Source organism: Puntigrus tetrazona, chromosome 10 (assembly GCF_018831695.1).
Source record: "Puntigrus tetrazona isolate hp1 chromosome 10, ASM1883169v1, whole genome shotgun sequence".
Classification (NCBI taxonomy): domain Eukaryota; kingdom Metazoa; phylum Chordata; class Actinopteri; order Cypriniformes; family Cyprinidae; genus Puntigrus; species Puntigrus tetrazona.
In genome coordinates this window covers 11,052,303-11,079,802 of record NC_056708.1, presented here as the reverse complement: position 1 = coordinate 11,079,802, position 27,500 = coordinate 11,052,303, and the positions used below count along the sequence as shown (strand labels likewise).

Sequence of the window (27,500 nt, the reverse complement as noted above, 5' to 3'; positions counted from 1 at the left end):
GCCATCAATTGACAATCAAAGCATCGCCATTACACCAAAGTACCGCTCTCCAGCACTGACGAAGGCTAGAAACGCCCCTGCCTGTAATATACAAATAAAACATGAGAAATAATATCGGAACTGACGTCAATTCACGAGGACGAATGATGTGGCAAAAAAGCAAAGGGCGATTCGTAAAGAACTAGTACCCGCAGCCTTTTCGCTCAAACTAATCTTATTAACTTCTCCCGTTTCAGAATATAACCATAGCGCATCCGCGATATATATATCTGCGCATTTTGCACCTAAGTAGTCAAATTCCGTCATCAAACAAACTAAAATCCCTCTCCCGCACAGTACACGTATCCCTCCGCCTCCATTGAGGTCTACGTCTCTTTCCGGTGCGTTTCTCCACCGGACGGGTTCCGCCGCCATTGCAGGTTTCTAGAGTTCCTCTCAGCGGCGGTTGACATTCTGGAGTTGAAGCGCCTCATTTACATTCAGCGGGCGACTAGAGTAACCTAACGCATTCCCGGTTCATCTGCCCCCCCAAAAAACACAAGACCACCTCCATTCATCCCCGGCTCTGGAGTAGTTTAGATTAGGCAGAAAGAATAGCAGGAATTAGAGAGGAAAGCGAAGAGGAACCACCACCATCATGGCTCAAATCCTGCCCATCAGATTCCAGGAACACCTGCAGGTAAGGAAACCTCTTCAAACGACTGACTCGTTTATTTTATTACGAGTTTACAGTGAAAACGTCAGTGTTTTTTTAAATAAGCAATTGTAGTAACCCATTCCCCGGCGAATATGACCTCCCATCAGCAGCTGTAGTAGTAGCAGGGGAGTTAGCTTAGCTGCTGTCGGCGTTAACCAAACCAGCTGAATAATAAATACTCTGGCTTGTGTCACGAATGAAACCCATCGAGCTACCTCTCCAGACAGCATTTTCGAGCACAATCCGTCAGTCTTTTAGGGGGTTGGTTAAGTTATGTAAATACGTAGGGGTGTAAATGCAGTGCATTGATACTATAATGTGGCTTAAAAAAGATTTTTGGCTGGAAAATTAAATTGATTTTTTTCTAGAATATATTGAGATTTTCAGTTACAGGTATGCAAAAAACTACTTAACTGTCCCTAGTTGTGCCCTCGTAAAAAAAAAAAAATCCTCTTGCAGAGGAAAACTTAAATTGACTTTTTTTTTTTTTAATTAATCACTGTTTAAGATAAAAGGGATTCAGTCTTGTTTTATTTTCCTATTCCCTGTCCTATTTTATTAAGACAGATTTGTGATTGAGGTGTCGAGATTACCTGCTTCAGGTAGCAGGTGTAAAATGCCCCACCTATAGACCTGTGCATGGTCCCATGATGCCTCTGCAGTTTTTTTTTTTATTATTATTTGCACTGAACCCATATGTTGCTCGCTTTTACTCTGCATCAATTGAGGCTCTGATTTAGATTAAAGGCCTTTTGGACTTGGTATAACTAATTTTAATCACCAGTCATACATGTAACGCATTTTGAAGCAATCATAGACATTTTGGGTGCTTTTTTTTGTTTTTTTAAGAGCATTGTTGCTTCTGTGTCCTTGACACAGGTCATAATATTCCAAACAGTCCAAGTGCTGGATCAATTAGCTATTGTTGAGCATCATATTTACACAGTGTCAGGCCTGCAACGCTCTGTGTTTGTCACTTGCCATAGTTGTGTGTAGTAACTGAGCACTTGTCCACATCAGAGCTGTTTTTTTAATACGGAAACCATAATATTAATGTGCAGACTGTACTTGTGTCCTATACAAGTTTGTCAGATTTTGGGATCCTGATCCCAGAATAGTGCAAAAGTAAAGACTATAATGGGCCAAAAAGAGCCTGAAACCCTCTGGTGGTATTTTAACTTGCAAATGTAGCGCAGCACTTTTCCAGTGAAGTGCCAGCTAATGGTCAGGGTACAATAGGAGTCATTGGCATAATGCTCTAAATGGCACAAGGAACACACTATCATTAAGATAAAACTTGCTCATGTTGTCTGATTGACACAGTGCAGCTTTATTATGGTTTGCTGAAACCTCTATGGCAAAACAAACAGTGTAACGTTAGGTATGTTCATCAAACTGGTGTTTAACCACCATAACGGGCTCCTGTTTCCATATACATAATTTATAGTTTAATGTATTATACCTTACTAGGTGATTTCACGTATACAGGTGCCAGCGGGCTTATATGTAATATGTCGTCCGATTTATCAGTTTACAATTGCCTTACCTAAGCAGTGCAAGCTGTAAAACCCAGACAATGATTGCTTTAATGTAATACAATATATCATTTTCAGGATTGCTAGCTGGCTGCACATAGCTATGCATGCAAGCGCAGCAAGTTAGTTATTTCTAATAACCTGTAGTGCGTTGATTTCGATGCATATCATCACTTAAGTAAATTACTCTTTTGTTTTGAGAGTAACATAAGCATGATAGAGGGGCAAGTCAGTCAGATGATCTGCAGATGGCTTTTGTGTGCTTTATGTGATGATGTTTAATACATTACCTCGAAGCCCTGCGAGTGCATCTGATCTTTGAACTCTACCCTGCTGATCACACATGACTATCTCGTGTGGATGGAGATCCCTTATCCGTTTTAAACTCTTCAGCATTGAATGAACTCTGATTCAGAGGGCATTCTGTGCTCGTTCGTTTTTCACTTTCCCGCTCTGCTGTCCATACTGAACCTGCTAGGCTGGTCACATGTCAGCTATGGTCATATGGTCGTAGCTTTTAACATGTTGATTTAGCCTTCTACACAATAGGTCCCAGCTTCCTGTTATGGAGGACAGTGGCAGTGTGTTGCAAGCCTCAGCATATTGTGTATCCTTCCCCGAGCCTTCTGCTATCGGGGTTTTGTGCTGAGCAAGGTGCCATTTCTCCCTGGACGGAGGAGGAAAAGGGTTAAATGAGCACAGGAGGTTGGAGAAAAGAATGTGCTGACCGCTTAAAAAAGTCATGAATTTAAACGACATGCTGAATTTATCTGCTCAGGCTCAGAGAAGCACTTGACGCGTCAAGTATTAAACGTTTCTCACACTTGTCAAGATTTGTGAAAGCAAAGCCTGCCCATAGAAATGTGCTAAATGCACGAACACTTGAAAATAGCGTAGGTCAGCATAACAGAGCAACCTCTCAAGTTAGCCCTGTAAAGTCAAGTGTCTGTAGCAGTTTTTAAGGGAACGCCACGCTGGTGATGCTCAGTGAAAGTGACAGCAGGGGACGAGTGATGATAGCATGTTATGTGTGTGTTTGTGGAGCAGTATGTTAAGAATGCTGCCAATAAATTGATGCACATGCGCATGATCCTGCCTCTAAAAATGTATGTTTGTGTATTTTTTTTTTATAGTGCAATATTTTTATAATTTAAATCAGAATTTTTTTTTAGTTCTTTAGTCACATGTTCTTTCAAAAATCATTCTAAAATGCTGATGTTTCTGTTCAAGAAGCATTAACTTTGCAGTGTTGAAAATGGTTATGCTGCTTAATATCTTTCATACTAATTTATTTACAAAGAAAAAATATTAATAAAAATTGTAAAGAGAAAAAAAAGGGAAATTTTTAAAACTTGATCTTTAGTATGTCACTTTTAATCAATTTATTGCACCTGCAAAATAAAAGTAATAATTGAATGCATTAATGTTAAATTGCCCGTATTAAGTCATTTCTGACGAAATGCTTTTAATTGTTTTAGATATGCATTCAATATCAACTTTGTCGTTTTCTTTAACATACAGCTACATTACATTACAAAACTGCATAAAAGGTAATATGAGAAATGGCCTAATAGAGGCACTTTATAAAGATGTTTAAATATACACAACTTTATTAGTTAGTGTACAAGTAAACTTACTCCTGTGCTCTGCATCTCAATCTTTTGTTTGAATAAATCTCAATGTATACATACTAGCAAAGCACTGTTAAGAGGTTTCATAATTCAGCTAATGGCTGGCATTTTTTTTCTTCATCTGCTGTTTATGCCATTATCTTTTGTCTAGCTTGTCGTTTGCTAACTGGTGAGGTTCGCTGCACTGATCTTTATCTAACCGTTGTAAAATAAACAGTCTAAAATGGGAAGTCAAGTACACCAGCAGACAGGGGAGAGATTGTCAATGCTTGATTCACTTGATAATTCTAATTTGTGTGCTACAGTGTCTGTTTGATTTGATTTTAAAGAATAATACTATTATTTACCTGTATTGTATATCGGGTCTTGCACAAGCATGGTGTGTGTGTGTATATAATGTTATGGGTTTTTTTGGGGTTTTTTTCTCACTGTAGTCAGTATTCTCCTCTTGGACAAAATAGTTCTGGCATGAAAAATAGTTATTAGTTAGCAATTATTGATTTAAATTCTTTGCCAGGATAAAATCGACTATCACTTCCTCCTTTGCACCGACCAGAGTTGTCCACAAAAATCCAGGAAGGAACTGGCCAGCTATTTTCGAGTGGATGTTTCTCGAGCCACACAGCATGTTCTCGTAGAATGGAGGGGGAGCTACCCAATGGGAAAGTTTTTGGGCATGTCTGAGACATCACTGAAGCAGGCAGCAGTTACATGCTGTGGATGAATCACGCTTGGCCTAAGGCTGATGCTACAGCAGCGAGAGCTCTTTCCCTTACGTTTGCTTCAGCGTCTCGTTTTGGGAGCTTACGAGGGCAGGGTTTCTCTTCAGCCAATCGGAACGGCCTGTGCAGTAGCGATGTCATCAAGTGTGATGTCATCTGCGAGATGCAGTAATAAAGGTCACAGAAACGTGCGTGAGCAGGCTACTGTTCTCTTAGTAGCAGTGTTTGTTCAATTCTGTTAATTTTGTCATTTGTTTTCTCATTCTATATTTCTGTGTATTATCTTGTCTGTTTCTCTCTCTTTTAAAATATGTGCATTTGTTCTTACTTGTTCTTTTAAAGGATTTCACTGGGTTCCTACAGTCAAAATAGCTTTGTTTAATAATAAATTGGAAAATTCTGAATTAGCCCAAGTAAAATTTGAGTTCTTATTTATTTCTCAATTCTTGGTTAGTAATGATGATGTGGCATTCTGTGGCGCATGACAAAGGAATGTGGGTGTGACTTCGGGTGTGCCGACGTCCGCTCTTCATTGATAAAAGGTGCTGCTGATTCCGTTGAGCTCTTCCTAGAAAATGTGCTTCCTGTTCCTTACTGTTCTTTGATTAGGCCCGAGAGCTGCAGCATGAGCAAAAGATACCTTTAGCCAGCAATGAAATGCTTTATGCAAGTTTTCACTGTCTAGTATCAGTTAATATTTAGTCTCTTAGTTTAGTAATTTAGCTATATCAAATTAAAGTACAAAAGTCCTTGCCACCCTTTTCGATAATTAGTAATGTTTATTATTTAACAACTTTTGTATTAGACATACAAATGTATAACCCATTGTAGTTTTTGTCAGTTGCAAAATAGCAAAATTGCAAAATTGTCGTCATTTACTCATCCTCATGTCATCTCAAACTCATATGACATTGTTCCTTCTGTAGAATACAAAAGCAGAAGTTCTGACGATAAAAGCAGATGAGGACTATTGGCTGTCAAAGCATTCAAAGAAAATGATCTTAAATGTTTTCCAAACGTTTCTTGCACCACTTTCCAATTTTTGGAAGACTAAGCAGAATATTTTATCACAATAATATTAAGCAGAATATATTATCACAATAATAATGATGAATTTTCATAGTACATTCAAGCTATTTAAGATAATTATCAACTCAAAATGCAATGCAAAAAAATTTGTAAGGTGGATTTTAGACTAAATGGACTTAGTTGCATAGCTTAGAGCACCTTGGCAACTAACTGCTAAACACTGACCATTAAAAGCTTTGTTAATGTCAAAGAGGACATTCCACCTGTTCAGCATCATTCAGTGCTGTAAGTGATGTTACGTAAGACCAAGACTTCTCATCCCTGTGTGTCCAGCTGTCGGCTCTGATCTCTGTAAATCAACATGTGATTGCAGCTGGTGCACGGCGCATTAAAATCGAAGATTTGCGATATGTGAGTGTCACAAATTCAACTGCCGCCTCTGCCTGAGCACACTGGTATTCGAGATCTGTCTGCTGTCTGATAAAAACCAAGGCTGGGTTTTGGCTACAAAATGCATCTTCAGCCTTTTAGCCATCTGACTTGGTCATAGAAGAGTCTATAGAGATCCAGCAGTCAGTTTAGTTGAAAATTCCTGAAGTCAAGATGTCTCCTTCGCTAAATCCTCCTCCTCTGCTCCTCTCTGAGCCCATTTCAAATGTAAGTCTGTCTTTTTTCAGATTTGGTGTCACTGCGTTTTCTCGTCTGCAAGTGGTGCTTAGTCATATACTGTGAATCATAGAATTAGACCAATTTACTGTACAAGAAAGATCAGCATTTATCAGCATGCTCATCACAATGTTTTCCTCTGTGGAAGTGCAGATCTTATTCTCAGTCTCAGGGTCTTTCTGACCAAGCCTTTGGTGACTCAGACTTCTAAGGCAGCTGGTGTGCTGCTACTGAGTTGGCTTCCCGCTGACTTTTATTTTTGTCTGTAATTGACTGATACCCAAGTCTTGTCTTAGGTTAGGTTGGTTTAGTTCTAATAGTTAAGACCTGAAAGGTGTCATTTTATAAGATTGAAACCATCTCTGAAACAAGCTTCATTAGCAGATTTGTGTTCAGTGTTTGTTGAGCGTTAAAATCTATTGGTAAAAATGTGACTTATATCTAGCATTTGACTATAGTCGAATTAAAAGGCAACTATTAAAGATTGATTGCTTAATAATTGACTGTGCATTTTTATTATGAAAAACCTCAAATTAGCTGTTATTGGTTGTTGTCTTGTTTTTTTTTTTGTGTGCATTATGCCAGGAAAGTCTGATGTTATTTGTATCTAAGGGTAATTCTACATCTAAGGATGTTCAAGTGCTCTATTAAATGATGGAAGTGTTTTCGACTCTGCTCTGATCTTTCAGGATGCCGAGCTTTTGTGTGCTTGTAAAAAAGTTTTATTTACTTCTTTCTTTTTGTGCACATGTTAAAATTTCATCTAGTTCATCAATATTTAGTGGGAATTACTAACTGAAATTAAAAACGGGAAGGATTTGTTCAGTTGAATTGTGGAATGACAATGTTTAAATGATTTAGAAAAATAAGAAAAATATTAGTATTTACCCTGTTGTAATTTTGAAATGCATAAATATTGGCCAAAAATGTCCAAATAGTTACATATTCAAGATTGCTAATTGTATGGATTTCTAGAACCAAAATATTAGTATGTAGTCTTGTTTAAAAATGTCTAAAAATGTTCTGTTCTGTTTGTCCCTGAGATTAAATTCCTGAAGGCCACATTAGACAAATGTGCCATGTGTTTGGTTCAGTGGGGAGGGAAACGAGGGGTTTTACTGGTCCTGTGCCTTCTTTTTTTTAAGAAAAATATCTCTTGTTGAAATGCTAATCTCATATTAAGTTGCACTTTGTTGTAACAGTTTTTTTATCTCTTGTAAATTATGCCTCAGATCCATTTTAATCTGGAGTGTGGAACACATAGTCGTTGATTTTTCTTGGATCAATTCTCAGAAAGGTTCACAGGGTCAAAGTGAAACCCTGGTATAGTTAAGTAAGCATTCCTCCTTTTGTGAAGTTTAGGATTTTTGAATATTTAATTTCCATTAGTATATAACACATTATTTCAGTTTAAAGCGAATCAGTCAGTCACTTTTATTTTAACAATACAGATTGTGTCAGAGCACTGAACAGCACCAAATAGAGTGATAGTAATGTATAATGACAAGATAAAGTACTTAAGTAAATAAGACTTGTCTATGTTTTCTAGCTCCAAAATTTAGGGATCAACCCAGCCAACATTGGGTTCAGCACCCTGACGATGGAGTCTGATAAGTTCATCTGTATCCGGGAGAAGGTTGGAGAACAGGCCCAAGTGGTGATCATTGACATGGCGGACCCAAACACCCCCATCCGCAGGCCCATCTCTGCAGATAGCGCCATCATGAACCCTGCGAGCAAAGTCATAGCACTTAAAGGTAGGAGATATACATTTTACATAAAAGGGATACTCATATTAACCTAATTGTAATGATTGCATTTTTAGCACAACTCAATCATAGGACTGATCCAATCCATTGTTTTTTAAAGTAGAAAATAAGTGTGTTGTTTTCTTAGCTTCATTCATTCACCCAGAATTCCTTTTTAGTTTAAATTAAAGTAGACCAATTTCTGTATCAAGTGTTTTTTGCATTTTCCTCATTATAGGCTACATCTTAGCTTACAGTAACATGATATGTTGTGTATTTTCTGTCATGCAGCCATAATTGCTTTGTCTTTTTGTTTTGTTTCCTTTTTTGTTGCTGCTTTCTCATGTGTATGCAGACGGTGAGTTAACATTTTGGTACAATGATTTGTGAAAGTTATAATCCTGTTTCTAAAATGAACATTATGTAAAGTTGTTTGGCCTCAATGCTTAACCTTGTGTAGGTGTTTCTATAGCCTTCACTTCAAGCTAGAAGAATGTATGAATAATACTACACATACACATTACTCCTGACCATTTGGGTGAAAAAAAGGTTATATTTTGATCAAATAAACATAAATATGAAAAAAAATTTCTGAGCTTAATTGTAATGAATGTGTTGTGAGAACAATGGCAAATTCAAAATCAACAATATTGCTGTTGTAAATATAGGAGCGGTGTGCCTCAAGGTTCGGACTTAGGCCCCATGCAAATTCAAGCCATGATAGGCAACATGAAGCAAACATGTCCTGGCATCTCTCTGATATTGTTTACATAGATAAAGACTGTTTAGCCAACAATGTACCACATAATTAACCCACTTTGGCAAAACAGGATTTAACTTTCACAAAATTCATAGCTTGAATGTTCACATCATGTTGATTTCTATAGACATATGTTTCTCTCTCTGGGGTTTGAAATATTGTTGGGCATACATTTGCTTTTCTCTTTGTTTTAATTTTAATTGTAAGTGCTTGCCATATTAAGCGCTTTTCTCCACCCTCACTTTGTAATCTTAACATCAAGCCTCTCCATATAAACTTCAAGTCCATGTAAATGAACCAGGGTAAAGGTAGCCTCGTAGCTTTATGGTTTTTGTGGTAGTTCATAGTCCATTAGGTTTTAATCACTATGCAGTTTGTTTAGGTAGCAATTTCACCAACATGATATCAGTGATGTTTGAATAAATATCAGTAGCTTTTTACACTAATCTCAGTGCCCGTGTAGAGTTGAAAGAACTGTCTATTTTATAGTCATCTATCCAGTTCTTAGCGCATTATTAATTGTAATTGCTACATTAAACAATGTTAATGGGTGACATGGAATGATAAATCAAATTGTCTGCTTGAACAAAGTTTTTGTAGCATCAAAACGGTATGCTTTGCCTTTTCAGTAGAAGGAAAAAAAGAGCAGTGAATGAGCCAGAACAGTCACTGTTGCAGTTTAAAATTAGATTAGCTTTTAATCAATTGCTTGTTTGTGGCTACAGACCATTTTATTAGCTTATTTTGGGTTCACAGTATCCTGTATGAATCAACCAGCAAATATCCTGAGCAATATTTTAACCTGAAGTACTCTTGACTTGCTCTGTCCTGCTTCTGGTCTTTATTCACACTGCAAATAAACAGACATAAACCAGTTATTTAAGGTCTTAAGTTGAGTTTGGTTGGAATGGCACCCTATATTAAGTTAGATTTATGAAGCAGGATTTTAACTCCTTGACATATATTTATGGTTAAGATTTTGTTGTCATTTTCTGTTAAGTATGTTTAGGGCTATAGTGGTGTTTTTGCTTCCTTTATTATGTAGAGACAATATTGAATGTGGATTTAAAACCCATCTATCCATTTAGCATTTTCTAATGCTCTGGCTCCCCCATTTGTCATGTGATTTGTCTATTAGGTTATATTATGGGAATCTATCCACACAGGCCTGAAACGCGGTGTTGTCAGGTTTCATAATGATTGTAAATGGTCATTTATGCTTCTGTCAATGCACATACACTAAACTCTGACCTGCAGTAATCAGCTTCACAGCATCCTGCAATCTTAGATTAGTTCTAGCAGAAATTCAAGTCGGCATGAAATGAAAATTCACCCAATCTATTTTCCAAATGCATGTTATTGATCTTAGTGGGACTGATTCATGCATGTATATGTTTCTTCTTATTTTCGTAACCTTGATCAATCGCAGAGTACTTTTCCAATCATAGGCCAACTTCTCAAGCTGCTATTCAGATATTCTTCGATTTCTAAGCATAACAGCAACATCTCAAAATCCAATTAACAACTGACAGGTAGAACCTATCCCTGTCCTCCCTTTTGTTTGATTTATTTTAAGTTTTTTTTTTTGATAATCTATGTCTCTCAGATGTATATCCTAATATGGAAGAAATAATCTGTCACCACTTCCATTTCATTGCGACTTGCCAGCACAAAGAAAAAAAGCTTGACTAGAAAGCCAAGACATTGGCATTTAATTCCTTAATACACCATTTTTGTGTGTTTCATTTGTTTACTTTTATTTATTTACATATATTATAATTGACTATCTCTAATTTTCACTGGGGAAACATTAACCTTCATATCTCAATATTCAGGCATTATTTTGGGCTGCTGTTGTACATAAAAGCATGCTAATAGGTTCTACAATTTAATGTTAATATGAAGGTTACTAAAATAATAGCGAATAACGATAATTGGGGGATTTTGGGTGAACTTGACTGTCTGCCTCGACATTCTGGTCAAATGGCCTTCAAAAAAGATACTAAAACCATGTTGGAAAAGTAAAAACGGGTGCATTTCATGTTGGCATTAGAAACCTTTTGTGTTATTCTCCAATCCTTGTCTTAAGTGTTGTGATATGCAAAGTTCAGATTAACTGGGGCCTGAAAGAAGTAATTAGATTAGTGTTTTTATAAATTATGGGTTGGAAGCAAATCAGGTGAGTTGCCGCCAAGTTTTCCTTTCCCATAACACATTATTCGCAAGTCACAGTGTGCAGTAAGCCTTGTGCTTAGATGAAATCAGTCTCTGATGTTTAATTTCAGTTGTCTTCATCATGTTCCTTTCACAAATTCTCTCTACACTCGCTTTTTGATTGCTTTGCTTCATTTGTCTTAACTGCTGAATGAGCTGTCATGGTGGGCTTGCCTGATGCATTTCCAGCCATGACTGACAATATTTCTGCCCTGATGTCTTTGTAATCTAATTCAGTTGTTCAATTCAATATGTGTAAATACAAAATGTTTTTTTTTTTCATCGCGTTTCTCCTCTTTATTTCTCCCAGCTGCCAAAACCCTTCAGATCTTTAACATCGAGATGAAGAGTAAGATGAAAGCCCACACCATGACTGATGATGTGACTTTCTGGAAGTGGATCTCTCTTAACACCATTGCCCTGGTGACCGATAACGCCGTCTATCATTGGAGCATGGAGGGAGACTCTCAACCGGTCAAAGTGTTTGACAGACATTCCAGCCTGGCAGGGTGTCAAATCATCAACTACCGCACCGATGCCAAGCAGAAGTGGCTGCTACTCATTGGCATTTCTGCTCAGGTCTCATAATCATTTTAAATAATCATTGTGGATTTATGGTACACACATTATTGCCCTTGTTCTGCACATACACAAGCTCAAGTCATTTTTGTTATTTCTTGCTATTGCTATTTCAATTTTTTTTTCTTTTGTTCTGTAAATTATTTCTTTTATTGACTCTATAGTCATTATTATTATTATTAGTAGTAGTAGTAATAGTAGTAATAATAGTTCTTGTTTTATTTTATTTGTTTGGCTGTCTGTCTTTCAGTCAAATGTTGGATGATGAATCAATGGTGTATTTCAAATTTCTCAAGTATTCTGTTTCTTGTTACAGCAAAACCGAGTTGTTGGTGCCATGCAGCTCTACTCGGTTGAAAGGAAGGTGTCACAGCCTATCGAGGGTCATGCTGCTGGCTTTGGACAGTTTAAAATGGAGGGAAATGCAGAAGAATCCACTCTTTTCTGTTTTGCTGTGCGAGGTCAGGCAGGAGGAAAGGTGCGTTTCCAAATGTATTAATTGCATTAAATACAAATTATTTATTCAGCCAAGAGGCATAAACTATGTATTCCTAACAGAATTTCCTAAGAAAGAGAGGAAGTGGTCTGAGCTGGGGCTTTTTTTTGGGAGGGTGTAGTTTTTGAGGAAGAGGCCGGCCATTTAACTTACTAGTTTTAGTTTCAAATGTACGCTTTTTTTTTTATTATTCTCCAGAGCTATTTACTGATGATCACTTAATTTGTCACTTACACTTGAATTATTTAATGTGTATTACTTCAAATCATAAAATTAACCAAAGATTTTATTGTGCAGCTTCACATTATTGAAGTAGGGACGCCACCAACCGGCAACCAGCCATTCCCTAAAAAAGCTGTGGATGTGTTTTTCCCTCCAGAAGCACAGAATGACTTCCCTGTAGCCATGCAGGTATGTGACTTCTTGGACCCTTTTACAGTCAAGCAGGCATTACTTTGCTTCTTTCTTTCTCCTTTACTGGATGTCTCTTGTTAATACATGCACTCTTCTGAACTTAATTTTCATTTAAAGCAACCTGAAAAAAAATTAAGTATCACAACTGTTCATAATAACAAGAAATGTTTTTAAAGCACCAAAACAGCATATTATGTTTCACAGAAAACATGATATAAAATCACAGAATGATTTTAAGGATCATATGATTCATGTGATAGTAGTATATAATGTGTGTGTGTGTGTGTGTGTGTGTGTGTGTGTGTGTGTGTGTATATATGTATATGTCTTCTGCTTTGCTATCAGGAATAAATGACATTATATATTTATATATATATATAATATCTTTTTTTTTTTTTTTTTTTTTTTTTTTTTAATCATGCTGATATTTCATAATACTATTTTTTACTCTATTTTTGATTTAAATAAGCTATTCAAGCATAAGATAATTGTTTGAAACGGACAAAAACAAAAAATCTTACCAACATTCATAAATTCACCCAGAATTGAACTGACCATCTTTGGAACATATTTCTTGTCACACAGATCAGCTCCAAACAGGACGTCGTATTTCTCATCACTAAATACGGTTACATTCATCTGTATGACCTGGAGACAGGCACCTGCATCTACATGAACAGAATCAGCGGAGAGACCATTTTTGTGACGGCACCCCACGAAGCCACATCTGGAATCATCGGTGTGAACAGAAAAGGACAGGTACCTGCTGAACATTAATTTCAGATTATCCCAATTGTTGTAAACGACAGGTGAATTAAACGGAGCAATGATAAGCGTGCCACGGTGTTTACAAGTTTACTACCAACCTTCAGATGGCTTGCTTATAGTTGTCTCTGCATATTAAACAGGGCTAGGAGGAAGGATATTTACTCTGGGGAAAAAAATGACACGCTCCAGCTGTAATAAGTGTCAGTTTTTAAAATTTTTAGCAGCCGTGTGACTATAATCCTGCACTGCTGAGCTCTGTAAGTGTATGTTCGGTTGGATCTACGTTCTGTCAGAGGGAATCTAAGGAGGACACGCCACAACTCAGCTGATTACCCCAGAGGCAGAACATTTAATACCCTCGTCTTACTGAGACATGGAAACTACCCATCCTCCCTCTGCATGGTTCACCTTTTTTCATTTCCTCTCAGCATAGCTTAAAGCCTCTCTCATTCTTAAATTTCCACTTAAAATTGCAGATCAAGACCATCACAGTCAAAAGAAGCATTATGATGCGTAGATAATGTCAAAGCAGGATACATTTCTGCAGGATCCCAGAACGTTATAAATAAACAGGTGTTCAGTATCTCAGGTGAGTCAACGCTCCTGTCTGGTGGCTCTCCCTGTTCACAATACTCCATTATGAGCTTGTTAATGGATCCCGAGAGCGTGTAAATAATTTTCCAGCCATGCCAGAGAAAGTCTTGAATTATTCAGTGCGTGACAGAAAGCCAATCCAAACTGTGTCACGCTGAACCTGAAGAGCACTGTTTCCTTTGTCAATAATACAGAACCTCGATCTCGGTCAACCAACAATGCCATGCACAACATCACAAAGGTGAAAGGCATAGCGTTAATGCGTTGATGTTTGTTGGTAGTAAGATCTAGTACATTATGGATGCGTTGGTGTTAGAATAAACTTCATGTATGAATACTATTTAAGTTTAGGTAAAGGAAAAGGAATGCAGATCTCTCTTCCTGTCTCCATTTCCCCTCATCGTACTGGCATTCTCCATCTTCCTGTCCTCTGCACCAGTCAGCACTGGTGGGTGATGAAAAGTCAGGTTCTAACCAGCTGCGTCTGCACTCGTGAGCAGAGTGACCTTGAGAGAGAGCCTTCACTGAAAATAGCTGCGGAGAATGCAAGAGGGAGACGGATTGAGAGAGAAAAAAAAGTGTCAGTTATCATGTGATCTTGCCGTGGGAGGCATTGACTGGAGTCCTAAATCCTTTCACGTTAACAGAGGCAGAACCTGACCGCCAATCACAGTGCGTGTAGGCAGGGTGCATCATCAGCTTCTGTGACATCATGTTTTGCCCTCCCTTTTTTCTTTTGATGAGCTCTACTATACTGCTGCAACATGACTCTCAATAAGTTAAATATCTGGTCTAGTAGTACTTCAGGCCCTAGGCAGCTCATGCAGAAAAAAAAAATCAGATTTTATGTAACTAATAATTAGTAATACACTACTAATAATTAATAATATTAAGAATTAATTTGTAGTAGTAATCTATAAAATTGACTTACCAAAATGTCTATTTGATATGTTTTTAGTTATGCACTAAAAATAACAATTTTTTGTTTTATAGTTGTTGTCATGATTAATATAGATGTCCAAATTATTTAGAAACTGGGATGGGTATTATCTTGATACTGGGATGCTCTCTGTGCAGATGTTTTTGTTTGGTGTCCTCATCAGGAGTGATTCATTATTACTATCATCATCTCCTCAGGCCTTGGGCTTTTATTGACGTCAATGCAGCGTTTTTCCCCCGTGGACCACTGCAGCTTCTGTCTGTCACACATACACACACACACACACGTGTGTAATCTCCCGTTCACTTGCCCTCTCCTTTTCTTTCTCTCTCTCACTGCCTCTTTGTGGAGGAAAGCTGATAGACACAATGAGCTGCTCTATTTTTACTCCACTTTAGTGTCTCTGCCTTCCTCCATCTTTGGGCGAGCTGACCCATATTGCTGGGGGTGGGACGTGCGGGTTTAAGCAAAGAGTGATGTTCATCCATGCAGAATAACGGCTGTGACTTTGACCTGCTGATGCAGATCTAGAACACACAGTAGCATACAAACACTTACAACATAATTTACAGTGTGATCTTGGTTAGTTCCAGACTGGGGGGGAAACGTTTTAATCTCAGTTTGTTTATAATAAGTTGGCCTCGCTTGTCTAGTGTAATCCGTGTTCACGCAAGTTAAGCGAGCATTAAGCATCATAAATCTGTTTTATTGGTTTGTGCATGACCGTGTTTCATCCTAGTAGCTGAGGAGATCATCCTTTCTAGGCTTTAATATGTACTGTACCTCCAGAGAAAAATTGCAGAACATTATGCTTTGATGGGCTTTGGCGGTTTCAGCTTGTCTCTAAACATCTACAGTAATAGTGTCAAACTTTAAGCATTTTTCAAACAACCTTTTGGCTGGTCCTTAATTCCAAGAGATCTCATCAGTACAATTTTATTGGAAAAAAGATGCAAGATGTTTGGTCAAAGCAGTGACATCTTGGTTGAAAGCGGACACCTTTTACGTCTCACTGCACCTCTGCATCCGATCGTGTTACATACTAGAGACAAGCATTAGTATGCACCTTAGCTTCTGTGTGAGGACGTCAGCTGATACGAGGTGTTACGTTTTCTCATTAAGGGTCCTTGATATTATATAACAGATCACTTGTGCTGTGTGTGTGTGATGGATGTTCCAGCTGCTTTTATGTGGGTAAAAGTGTCCAAAAAAACTACCAACGGAATTTCCTATTTGCGCCTCCTTCCTGTGAAGATGCTAAATTACATGAAAGCTCTGCTGAGACATTGAGCAATTATAAGTTGTAGTAATAATAGTATCTATATTAGCAAATAGATTAGCCAAAAAAAATTAATTAAAATAGTTAAAAACGATAATTAAAATAACAGCAAAAATAATTTTGTTTAAATATTGTTTAGATCACCCCAAAAATTAATTTACTGTTCATTTTACTCACCCTCAAGCCATGTAAGATGACTTTTTTTCTTTAGTAGAAGGTTTTTTGTTTTTTGTGAAATTTTACTTTGTAATTAATATACTGCTACATTGAAGTCTTATGAAGCAAAATTATCCATTTGTGCTTGGAGATGAAAATTATTTACAACATTAATATCTTTACATCAACCTCCTTGGGGAAAAAAGGTCTTGACACACTCACGACTGTAGCACACACTTCCTGACGCATAATGAGGCAAGTATGGGCACATACTCAAACATAAGATGGTGGAGACTGACTCGTGAGCGGACCTTCACCAGCTGTAGCATATTGTAAAGCTCATAATGTAAAAGTTGCAATGTATGATGATTTCAGTGTGAAAGAGAATAACATGGAATTTTATGCACAGCTCTACTTGTTCCAATCAAAATGCTCTGACCAAGAACACGCGTGATCTTACGCAGTTTGATTACATCGGAGAATGAGGACATTAGTAAATGTTTAATTCAAAAACCTTACTGTTTGTGTGTAAATGGCGTTCTTTCTCCTATCTTTTTCTGATCAGGCTGTCTGTATGTAATAGAAATGTATTCTGAAAGATTGTGTCTCATCTTGTCTGGCCTTCCTTTTTGTCGGTCTGAAGGTAAATTATTAATTGCAAACTTAAATTCTGAACTTTATCACTCAGTTTTGCGTATGTGTGTTTTGTAGGTTTTGTCAGTGTGTGTTGAGGAGGAGAATATCATCCAGTACATCACCAATGTGCTGCAGAATCCAGACCTGGCTTTACGGATGGCGGTCCGAAATAATCTGGCAGGAGCCGAAGAGCTGTTTGCCCGCAAGTTTAACAACCTCTTCGCTGCCGGAAACTACTCAGAGGCAGCTAAAGTGGCCGCTAATGCTCCAAAGGTGACTAGGGCTGAATATTCATATTGTAATATGAAAAAAAAAAAAAAAAAAAAAAAAAAAATATATATATATATATATATATATATATAAATATATATATATATATATATATATATATAATGACATTACAAATAAAATGGAATAATTTTAAGCTTATTTTATAATGATTATATATATTTTTTTATATAATAAGCATTTTAACATTATTATATAATGTTTCCCTTCTTGTTTATCTCAGGGTATCCTGCGCACTCCTGACACCATCCGCCGGTTCCAGGGTGTCCCTGCCCAGCCCGGCCAGACATCCCCACTCCTGCAGTATTTTGGGATCTTGCTGGACCAGGGCCAGCTCAACAAGTTTGAGTCTCTGGAGCTGTGCAGACCCGTCCTTCAGCAGGGCCGCAAACAGCTTCTGGAGAAATGGCTGAAGGAGGATAAGGTATGTGGAGGAGGTCGCAGGGGAGATGGTTATCTCCACACACACGCACAAGAGCCTCTTCCTCTGTAAGCGTGTGTGTGTTTGTGCGAGAGGCTCAGGGAACAGGGTGTGCTCTTCGCATGTTTTTTTTTCACAAACAGAAAGAATGCCTCCATATTTTTGTGACAAAGAAGGGGTCTGTGTGAAAACAGACTGTGCAGATTGTGAGAACGACTGTGTTTGTGTGTGAATGTGTGTGTCTGTTATCTAAGATGTTTGCTTTAGATGTGATGTCATGTGTTTGTTATGTGGGGCGAGGGGTGTTTGGGTTTTTTCCTTCTAAAGCACAGAGGAAAGTCTTGGGTTTCATTCCAGTCAGTGTTTTTACGATCCACACTTAAAATAACTGAAATAAAATGTTCTTTCTCATAGCCTCAACAAGTTACATCTTTCAACTTTGATTTGTTGATTTGAAGTTACGTTATGTTGTTCCACAAGCATGACTTAGTTGAGGACCATGATGCTGTGCTCAGTCCTGAAATATTCTGAACAGAAAAATACACACAAAGCCCAATATATAAAATAATGTTTTTTTTTTTTTGTTCGTTTTTTTAATTTGAAACTTTAAAGTTGGACCCTCCTTTACAACCATTTAAAAATTTGGAGATCTGTTTTTCTATTTTTTTTATTCAGCAAGGATGCATTAAATGGACCATAAATTACAGTAAAATCTTGTATGTTGTTACAGTTGATTATATTTAAACCAAATGCTTTTAAACAGTCTAATCTGTCCAACATAACTGTTTATTTTTTTTATCATTGATGATGTTGTTGATATATAATAACAATATTTTCACACGAAATAAGCATATTAGAATCACTACTAATACTAATCATTTTGTCAAAAGAACCCGTTTTTAAGAATCAAATGACTTTGAATTCGCATCACATTCTTAAATTGTATTTAAACTTAATTGTAAATTTCTTCTGTTTCTCTTCAGCTTGAATGCTCAGAGGAGTTGGGCGATTTGGTGAAATCTGTGGACCCCACTCTTGCTCTTAGTGTCTACCTGAGGGCCAACGTACCCAACAAAGTCATTCAGTGTTTCGCAGAAACCGGACAGTTTCCCAAAATTGTACTGTATGCCAAAAAGGTAAGATAACTGTTCATGCCATTTTAAGGTTATATGACACATGGACTCCAATTACAAACATACTCATACCTCATTTGGTGTTTTTAGGTGGGCTACACTCCAGACTGGATCTTCCTGCTGAGGAACGTGATGCGGATCAGTCCGGATCAGGGTCTGCAGTTTGCTCAGATGCTTGTTCAGGATGAGGAACCTCTTGCTGACATCACACAGGTCAGAACAGAGAAGGAGAGGAGGAGAAAGGAGTGGGAGGTTGAGAAGAAATATTTCAAATAATTTAGACCGAAACCAAATGACCCAGAGGCTGTTTAAGACTTATTTAAGGAGCTCAGAAAGACATTGACTGAAAAATGTGTTTTTCTCCCAGATCGTTGACGTGTTTATGGAGTATAACCTGGTCCAGCAGTGCACGTCTTTCCTTTTGGATGCTCTGAAAAACAACCGTCCATCAGAAGGTCCACTGCAGACCCGTCTGCTGGAGATGAACCTGATGCATGCGCCACAGGTATACAGTGCACACTGAAAACGTCTGGATACACTTCTTGTCATTGTGTTAGACGATTTAAGCAAAATGGTCTCTTGCAGGTTGCAGATGCCATCCTAGGAAATCAGATGTTCACTAACTACGATCGTGCCCACATTGCCCAGCTGTGTGAGAAAGCAGGGCTTCTGCAGAGGGCTTTAGAGCACTATACTGACCTGTACGACATCAAACGAGCTGTCGTACACACACACCTGCTCAACCCAGAGGTACCCAACAAGTTCCTTAAGTTCTTATCCTGCTGAATTAAAGTAAAGTTACCTTTTTCATCCTGTATCTCTTAATGTCTGCAGTGGCTGGTGAACTTTTTTGGTGCTCTGTCAGTGGAGGACTCTCTGGAGTGTCTAAGAGCCATGCTATCTGCTAACATCAGGCAGAACCTTCAGATCTGTGTCCAGGTGGCCTCCAAGTATCACGAGCAGCTGACTACCCAGTCCCTCACTGAACTTTTTGAGTCTTTCAAGAGTTTTGAGGGTAAGAACTAGATTCTTCATGATTTACTAACCTGATGTCACTGGAAAGTTCAACCACTTTTACATGGGGCAACCTTGAAATATCAGGGAAAATTAAAACTTTCTTTTTTTAAATAAGAAAAGGCTTAATTAGACTTGATCAAATGCATCTATTTTATCTTTGTCTTTTTGCACTGCTTTTTTAGCAGTTGTATTAAGAGCTGTGTGCTTTAAGCATTGATTAAAAACAAAGATCACAAAACCATCACAATTTGATGAAATTGACATGCATCATTTGAAAGCTGAATAAGTTTTCTATTGCATATTACTACACAAATGTAGTTTTTCTTATGGAACATGATCTTTGTCCTAATGCTGTTTGGCATAAAAGAATAATGTATAATTTTGATACAATATATTTTTGGTTATTGCTATGAATATACCCTAGCCGCTTAAGAATGTGCTCCAGGGTCACACATTTAAATGGTATTCCCTTTTAAAGTAAGCAATTCAGGATATCTTTGCCAATTGCACAAGCGTTTTTTGAAGTCACCAGCAGACGTTTTTTGAAGACTGCAACTCATTTTGAATATCTTAATAGATATCATCTTTAATGAATAATTCACCAAAAAATGAAACTGTCTCTATATATTTGGGTGACCTATCACTTTAAACCAGTAGCCTTATCATCACAACTGTAAAGTTTATAAAGTACATTCAAAAACCATAAAACTGAATAAAATGTGTTGGATAAACACAACAGTTTTCCTGCTTTTGAATCCCACTTAGAGCATACATTGCCCATGTAGTTTCTTGATATATCTGGCAGGCCATAGAATTCTGTTGGCAGGCACCGCTAGAAAGTCACTTGAGTGTATTTAAACTTGTACGTAAACACTCGTGGTCACTCTGCTGGTTGCCTTTCATAGTGCAGACACAATTTGACTGGTATCTTGGCCGTGTAATGGCTCTGTTCTGTGTGTGGAGCAGCATGTAGCCTTCCGTTCTGGGCTAAGTAGGACAAAAGGTTTGGCAATCAGAGCAGGCAGCGGCACAGGGCCTGCGGCCACCCACAATCCCTCAGGCTTTTCGTATGACAGCAAAAGCAAGAGTGCTTTTGACAAGAAGCTAAATTTTAATGGAAATGCAATGCTCATGCAAACGTAGCAGCCTAATCGGTAATTTAAAGGGTCTGTGCACCCTGTCATCATTTACTCACCCTCATGTCGTCCCAAACCCATTTGACTTTCCTCTGAGAAACATTAAAATATTTTAAAAGGACAAAAAAATCCCATCACACAGAATCTGCATATATGCAACATACAGATTAAACCCTAACCCAAACCCTGTCCAGTAACAGTCAAGCATCATTTGTTGTTCTGTGTTGGATGCAGGTCTGTTCTACTTCCTTGGCTCGATTGTGAACTTCAGCCAGGACCCAGAGGTGCATTTCAAATACATCCAGGCCGCATGCAAGACGGGCCAAATCAAAGAGGTGGAGCGGATCTGTCGGGAAAGCAACTGCTATGACCCTGAACGTGTCAAGAACTTTCTTAAGGTACTGCCAAGACTCTGTCAGTGAAACCCCTCGAAATGATCCATAGCTGACCGCAAAAAGCACATTATATTCTCTAGTTTCTCATCTGTTAAAACTCTTTCCATATTTTTTTTTCTCATTACATTTCCTGTTTTGTTCTGTTCTACTGATCTGTCTTTTATCATTTACATGCAAGCCTTTTGCAATTTCAGATGCAAGCAGGCTTTTTTTTTTTTTTTTTTTTTTTTTTAAATGGAAATGATCTTAACCATTTCATGATAAAGGAATGTTCTTGGTTTAATGCAAACTCTGTTAACACCATTTTTGGCAATTGCCAATGTCAGTTACCGGTTATCATTTATTTCTTCAATATTATACAGTTAAGGTTAGTAAGCGATTCAGTCAAAATAGTCTCAAAGTAAAACTTAATTGCTTAATTGTAATTGCCCATACAATCACCTGCTATGTTTGTGTGAAGTTAATTCAATACTCTTAACTTTGTTTGAATTATGTCAGAAGTTCTTAACCAGAAGTTTGTCTACTTTGAAAAGTTAAAATGGGGATTTGGAAAACCCTCCAGCTCAAATAATATACAGTTTTTACTGAATAATTCAGTATCTTCAAACAAAAATACCAGCTTCAGATTTCTGCTTCTAAACCCTCCAGAACCCTTACATTGATTTACATCTATTACGAACTGTTGGTTAAAATGTATTTAATATATTGGAAATTTAAGGAAAAATGCAATACAGCTTCCATTATATTAACAAACTATCCCCTTTTAGATCAGGCAGCCACATGGCAGTAGTTTTCTAGTTTTAGGGAGCTGATCTCACTCTTTTATCCTGATGGTGGCTGTTGTTATCTTCTGTGCTTTACTCTGTACTTATGGGATGCTCAGGACTTGTATCAGGTAAATTAACCCTACAAGACTCTCTTTACTTCACTCCCTTCTCTTTTCTTTTGCCATCCCTTCTTTTCTCCTAATGGTCAGTTGAAGGATTAATACTGGGATTGGTGTGTGCGACGCACATACAGGGAGGTTTCGAAAAGCATTGACTGCTGGGAACAACCCTCTCTTGGTCTGAGCTTGAAATCATAGCGAGTGACCGGGCTGAGATTGAGTTTGTGGTTTTGTGGTAGTGTGTTGATGTGTGTTTGGCTGTGGTTGATTTGTGGTGACCATGTTCTGCAGAAATGGAAGCCTCTGTCTTTTTCAGAATCTATTCCACCAGAGTCAGACTTTATAAAGTTAACTTCACTGTTGGACTCTGCCAGCTTCAAAGGGTGGATCCTGAAAAGACCAGCTTTGTGGGATGATTTTGAGACTTGTTCAAGTTTAATATAGTCTTGTTTAAGGCTTCACTGCAAATATTCAGCCTCTGTACATCTCTGTAGACACGCTTCATGTGTTGAAGGTTGATTTGTGGCGTTTCTGTGGAGTGAATTGTACAATCCCAGTTCATTAATCCTATATGTGTTGTAAACTGCACTGTGTGGCAAAAGAATAGTTGAATGTTTTAGCCAGCAGGGGGAGCAGTAATGCCATCTCAAAGTTCGACCATTCAAGCCTTGTTTTCAGTTATAGATGTTCTTTTAACCACTAACCACACAATTCTAAAAACAAAAAAAACATTTTGCGGACTACTCAGTTATCCTCAAGCCCTGTTTATAACATTTTCAATTTGTCATGGTTTTTTTTTTTGTTTTTTTTGTAAGGGTTTTTTTTTTTTTTTTTTTTCAGCTTTTTTTTTTAATCTTCAAATTGTGAATTTTTTAATTCTGTTTTTAGAGAATGTTTTATTGTTTTAATATAAACATTTTTAAATATAGACCTTTTTTTCATATGGATTGTTTTATGGATCTAGTTTGTGTTGCATTAATGAATTTGTAGGTTTTTGCATAACTAGTTTTTATTGTAAATTGTTTATTTTTAAATATAAATTACTTGGTAGTGTTTTATAGAACTGCTTTATTATTTACTATTTTAAATTGTGAATTAGTAGGTTTTTGCAGAACTCTTTTGTTGCTTTAATATTTACTTTTTTTCCTTGGTGGGGTTTTGTAGTACTAATAATTTTGTCATTTTAGTAATATTTATTTTTAACAAATACAGTCAAATCATCCTAAGTATTTCTTTGTTTTGCATAAAAATTTATTTTAGAATTTACTCTTAAACATTCAAAAACAGCAGGAGATTTGACTGTAATAATGAACACATGACTGCTGTTTGTCCGGCATCTGACGTATTTTCTAATTTAATCATCGTTTGACTGACAGGAAGCTAAACTCACCGACCAGCTGCCCCTCATTATTGTGTGTGATCGCTTCGACTTCGTCCATGATCTTGTACTCTATCTGTACCGAAACAACCTGCAGAAGTACATCGAAATCTATGTGCAAAAGGTGAGTAACCTTCACTTACTGCTCGCGTAACCTCTGCAGTCAAGCAATGAACAAACAGTAAATGATCATTTGCATGTATAGGTGAACCCATGCCGTCTTCCTGTGGTAATTGGAGGTCTCCTGGATGTTGACTGCTCCGAGGACGTCATCAAAAACCTGATCTTGGTTGTGCGGGGCCAGTTTTCCACCGATGAGCTGGTGGCAGAAGTGGAGAAGAGAAACAGGTATAAACATCGCATCCAAACGTCAATATCAAACCAAAAGCTATCAAAACAAAGCAGTGGAGACGATGATGTTATGCTATCTTGGATTCAGTACTACTGCAGGATGCTTCTGTTTATTTTAGGTCATGTTTAATCATTTGTTTGTGTACATCATGAGAGTTTCCAGATGAAACTTTGATTGCTCAAGTAAACAAAGAAAACAAACAGCAGTAACAGTTGCAATCCGGTATATATAGTCATTTTGCAAAGTGGAGAAATTACTAATTTTTATAAAAACATAAACTGCTTTTAGAGTTCTTTTTTTTTTTGTTTGTTTGTTTGTTTTTCTTCTGCAGACTGAAGCTGTTGTTGCCATGGCTGGAGTCTCGTATCCACGAGGGCTGTGAGGAGCCAGCTACCCACAATGCCTTGGCCAAGATCTACATTGACAGCAACAACCACCCAGAACGCTTCCTGCGGGAAAACCCATACTACGACAGCCGTGTGGTGGGGAAATACTGCGAGAAAAGAGACCCTCACCTGGCCTGTGTGGCCTACGAGAGAGGACAGTGCGACCAGGAGCTCATCAACGTTAGTATGCTTGTCCATAAATAAACATGGTAACACTTAAGATTAGGTAACACTTGAGATCTATTAACTACGAATTTATTAATAAATTCTTAGTTTGCTGCTTATTAATAGTTAGTAAGGTAGTTAAGTTTAGGCATTGTGTAGGATAAAGGATGTAGAATAAGGCATTGATATGTGCTTAATTATCACTAATAAATGGCTAATATTCTAGTACTATGAATGCTTATAAGCAACATAGGTGTAACCGTAAAAGAGTTAAGCATTTCCATAAACTTTGTCACAACCAAACAACAATATAAAGCATGAAATAAATATCTTATTTTTATTTTTCTCTACAGGTGTGCAATGAGAACTCGCTGTTCAAGAGCTTGTCCCGTTACCTGGTGCGCCGCAGAGACCCGGAGCTCTGGGCTAGTGTGCTTGTGGAGACCAATCCCTACAGAAGGCCCCTTATTGACCAGGTACACATATATATGCGTGTACATTAATCTCTCACGATACACAAACATGGATCATACAAACAGTAATTGAATCTGCATGTTTTATTAACTTCACATTAATAGATGAGTGTTCTCTTCACTTGAATTTGTTGAATTTTTAATTGACATCCAAGATGTTTTTTGCAGTACATTCTGGTTCCCTTTTGACCTTCCTGTATGTTTTTTGGATATCAAGTTGTTATTTGTGTCTTTAGGTGGTGCAGACAGCCCTGTCAGAGACTCAGGACCCAGAGGAGGTGTCCGTCACAGTGAAGGCCTTCATGACTGCTGACCTGCCCAATGAACTCATTGAGCTGCTGGAAAAGATCGTCCTGGACAACTCTGTGTTTAGTGAACACAGGTGCATAAGCCCAAAAATATTCTAACATATGCACATTTGGAAGAGGCCATATTTTTGTGTTTTCTGACTTTTATGGACACGAAATTCCTTGCCCAAATAGGTTTGTGCAAACTTTTAATGCAATTGTTTAATTGAAGTCCAATCTTCGTCCTGTTCCTAGAAACCTGCAGAACCTGCTCATCCTGACAGCCATCAAAGCGGACCGCACCCGTGTCATGGAATACATCAACCGTCTGGACAATTACGACGCCCCAGACATCGCCAACATCGCCATCAGCAGCGAGCTGTTCGAGGAGGCATTTGCTATCTTCAGGAAGTTTGATGTCAACACCTCTGCAGTGCAGGTATGTGTTTGAGCCACGCAGATTTATTAAATGGCTTATAAGGAGAGAACTGATTTTATTTTATTATTTTTTTTTTGAACCCCTTAGGTTCTGATTGAGCACATTGGTAATCTGGACCGGGCTTATGAGTTTGCGGAACGCTGTAATGAACCTGCTGTGTGGAGCCAGCTGGCGAAGGCTCAGCTGCAAAAGGGTCTTGTCAAAGAGTCTATTGACTCCTACATCAAGGCTGATGACCCTTCGGCTTACATGGAGGTGGTTCAGGTCGCTTCCGATAATGGTACGTCCGCTTCAGTTCTAGTTCCATGTAATAAATGATTGTATTTAATGGCATTTTTCCTCTGATTCTGTATTCATGACTGTATTTCCTGTTTTAGGCAACTGGGAGGATCTGGTGAAGTTTCTACAGATGGCTAGAAAGAAGGCCAGAGAGTCATATGTGGAGACAGAGCTGATCTTCGCACTGGCCAAAACCAACCGTCTCGCTGAACTGGAGGAGTTTATAAATGGACCAAATAATGCACACATCCAGCAGGTAACGCAGAATTGTGTTTTATGAATTCCTTAATACTTAAATGTGTTATAACAGTGTTATATTATTAAAATGCTGTTATTGTATTTTATTATTTTATTATTATTTTTTATTTTTATTTTTTTCAAAACACTTGGTATTTTTAATATGTGCGTTTCTTGAGATTGGAAGTTTTCAAGTGATATTATTTCTTATGATTTTTAAAGCGTGATAGGGAAAAAGGCAACTAACAAGGCTTTCTGTTGCAAAGGTTTGAACTCCTGTTATTGATGTAGAATATATATATTTTTTTTTTTTTATAAAAAAGTGGTAAAATATCTATTTTGGAGTCTCAGGCTTTTCCAACGTTATGTAGTTTGTCATGATTAGTTTCAATATTGTGTAAAAGTAACAAAGGTAAACAGCTTTATTTTTCAAAACCATTTATGTTTTATTTTATCAAAAGCAATTTCATAATGTTTTAGTTAACAAAGATTACTTTGTTATACAAGTATAAAAAAATATATTGTGTAACTGTGTTTATTATTGCTCACAGGTTGGAGATCGCTGCTATGACGAGAAGATGTACGAGGCTGCCAAACTTCTGTACAATAACGTCTCCAACTTCGGCCGCTTGGCTTCCACCCTGGTCCACTTGGGCGAGTATCAAGCTGCTGTGGACGGTGCCCGCAAAGCTAACAGTACTCGCACATGGAAGGAGGTGTGCTTCGCTTGTGTGGATGGGAAAGAGTTCAGATTGGCTCAGATATGCGGCCTTCACATCGTGGTTCACGCCGATGAACTAGAAGAGCTCATCAATTATTACCAGGCAAGTTGTGATCCTCCAAGAAGTTTCTGCAACTAGCCAAAAATGGAATTGAACTATATGGTTCTAAAATGCTCTCTGTAGGACCGTGGCTACTTCGAGGAGCTGATCACCATGCTGGAGGCAGCGCTGGGGCTGGAGCGCGCTCACATGGGCATGTTCACAGAGCTGGCCATCCTCTACTCTAAATTCAAACCACAGAAGATGAGGGAACACCTGGAACTCTTCTGGTCCAGAGTCAACATCCCAAAGGTACACAGCACTACTAAGGATGATTGTTATTTCAGATGCTGGTTTGTAATACTCCTTTTTTGTGTGTCCTTTGCTTGGTTCTGTTAAACAGCAGGAGTTCATTGATTTCTTCTTCCATCATCCCCCTCCAGCTTTAATTTAATTCAACACGTAATCTGATATTCTCTTAGTATCATCATCTGCAACGCACAGATGGTCTCAAAGCACAAAGTCTGTCTCCTTCACTTCTTGACTTCTTTTCTTTCTCTTTCAGGTCCTGAGGGCCGTGGAGCAGGCTCACCTGTGGGCAGA

General features: G+C 37.9%; 1 protein-coding gene across 4 annotated transcripts in view; it reads left to right on the top strand.

The window, feature by feature from the left end:
* Positions 1–384: 384 nt before the first annotated feature.
* cltca (clathrin, heavy chain a (Hc)) overlaps positions 385–27,500 on the top strand; it is a 33,012-nt gene continuing 5,896 nt past the window's right edge. Inside the window, exons 1-26 of one of the 4 annotated variants that reach the window (XM_043249945.1) lie at positions 385–679; positions 7,830–8,037; positions 8,384–8,386; positions 11,313–11,581; positions 11,898–12,059; positions 12,375–12,488; positions 13,077–13,250; positions 16,940–17,137; positions 17,376–17,576; positions 18,557–18,709; positions 18,797–18,919; positions 19,074–19,211; positions 19,292–19,456; positions 19,541–19,721; positions 21,094–21,257; positions 23,517–23,642; positions 23,724–23,866; positions 24,202–24,436; positions 24,775–24,897; positions 25,131–25,276; positions 25,437–25,620; positions 25,708–25,900; positions 25,998–26,155; positions 26,688–26,960; positions 27,042–27,209; positions 27,463–27,500. The exon at positions 27,463–27,500 is cut by the window's right edge and continues 112 nt beyond it. In XM_043249945.1, coding sequence (XP_043105880.1) covers positions 638–679; positions 7,830–8,037; positions 8,384–8,386; positions 11,313–11,581; positions 11,898–12,059; positions 12,375–12,488; positions 13,077–13,250; positions 16,940–17,137; positions 17,376–17,576; positions 18,557–18,709; positions 18,797–18,919; positions 19,074–19,211; positions 19,292–19,456; positions 19,541–19,721; positions 21,094–21,257; positions 23,517–23,642; positions 23,724–23,866; positions 24,202–24,436; positions 24,775–24,897; positions 25,131–25,276; positions 25,437–25,620; positions 25,708–25,900; positions 25,998–26,155; positions 26,688–26,960; positions 27,042–27,209; positions 27,463–27,500 — 4,082 coding nt within the window. In that variant the 5' untranslated portion in view covers positions 385–637. Of the gene's footprint in view, positions 680–6,076; positions 6,272–7,829; positions 8,038–8,383; positions 8,387–11,312; positions 11,582–11,897; positions 12,060–12,374; positions 12,489–13,076; positions 13,251–16,939; positions 17,138–17,375; positions 17,577–18,556; positions 18,710–18,796; positions 18,920–19,073; positions 19,212–19,291; positions 19,457–19,540; positions 19,722–21,093; positions 21,258–23,516; positions 23,643–23,723; positions 23,867–24,201; positions 24,437–24,774; positions 24,898–25,130; positions 25,277–25,436; positions 25,621–25,707; positions 25,901–25,997; positions 26,156–26,687; positions 26,961–27,041; positions 27,210–27,462 lie in introns of those variants that run through there. The other 3 variants (XM_043249943.1, XM_043249946.1, XM_043249944.1) reach the window with 3 other exon arrangements.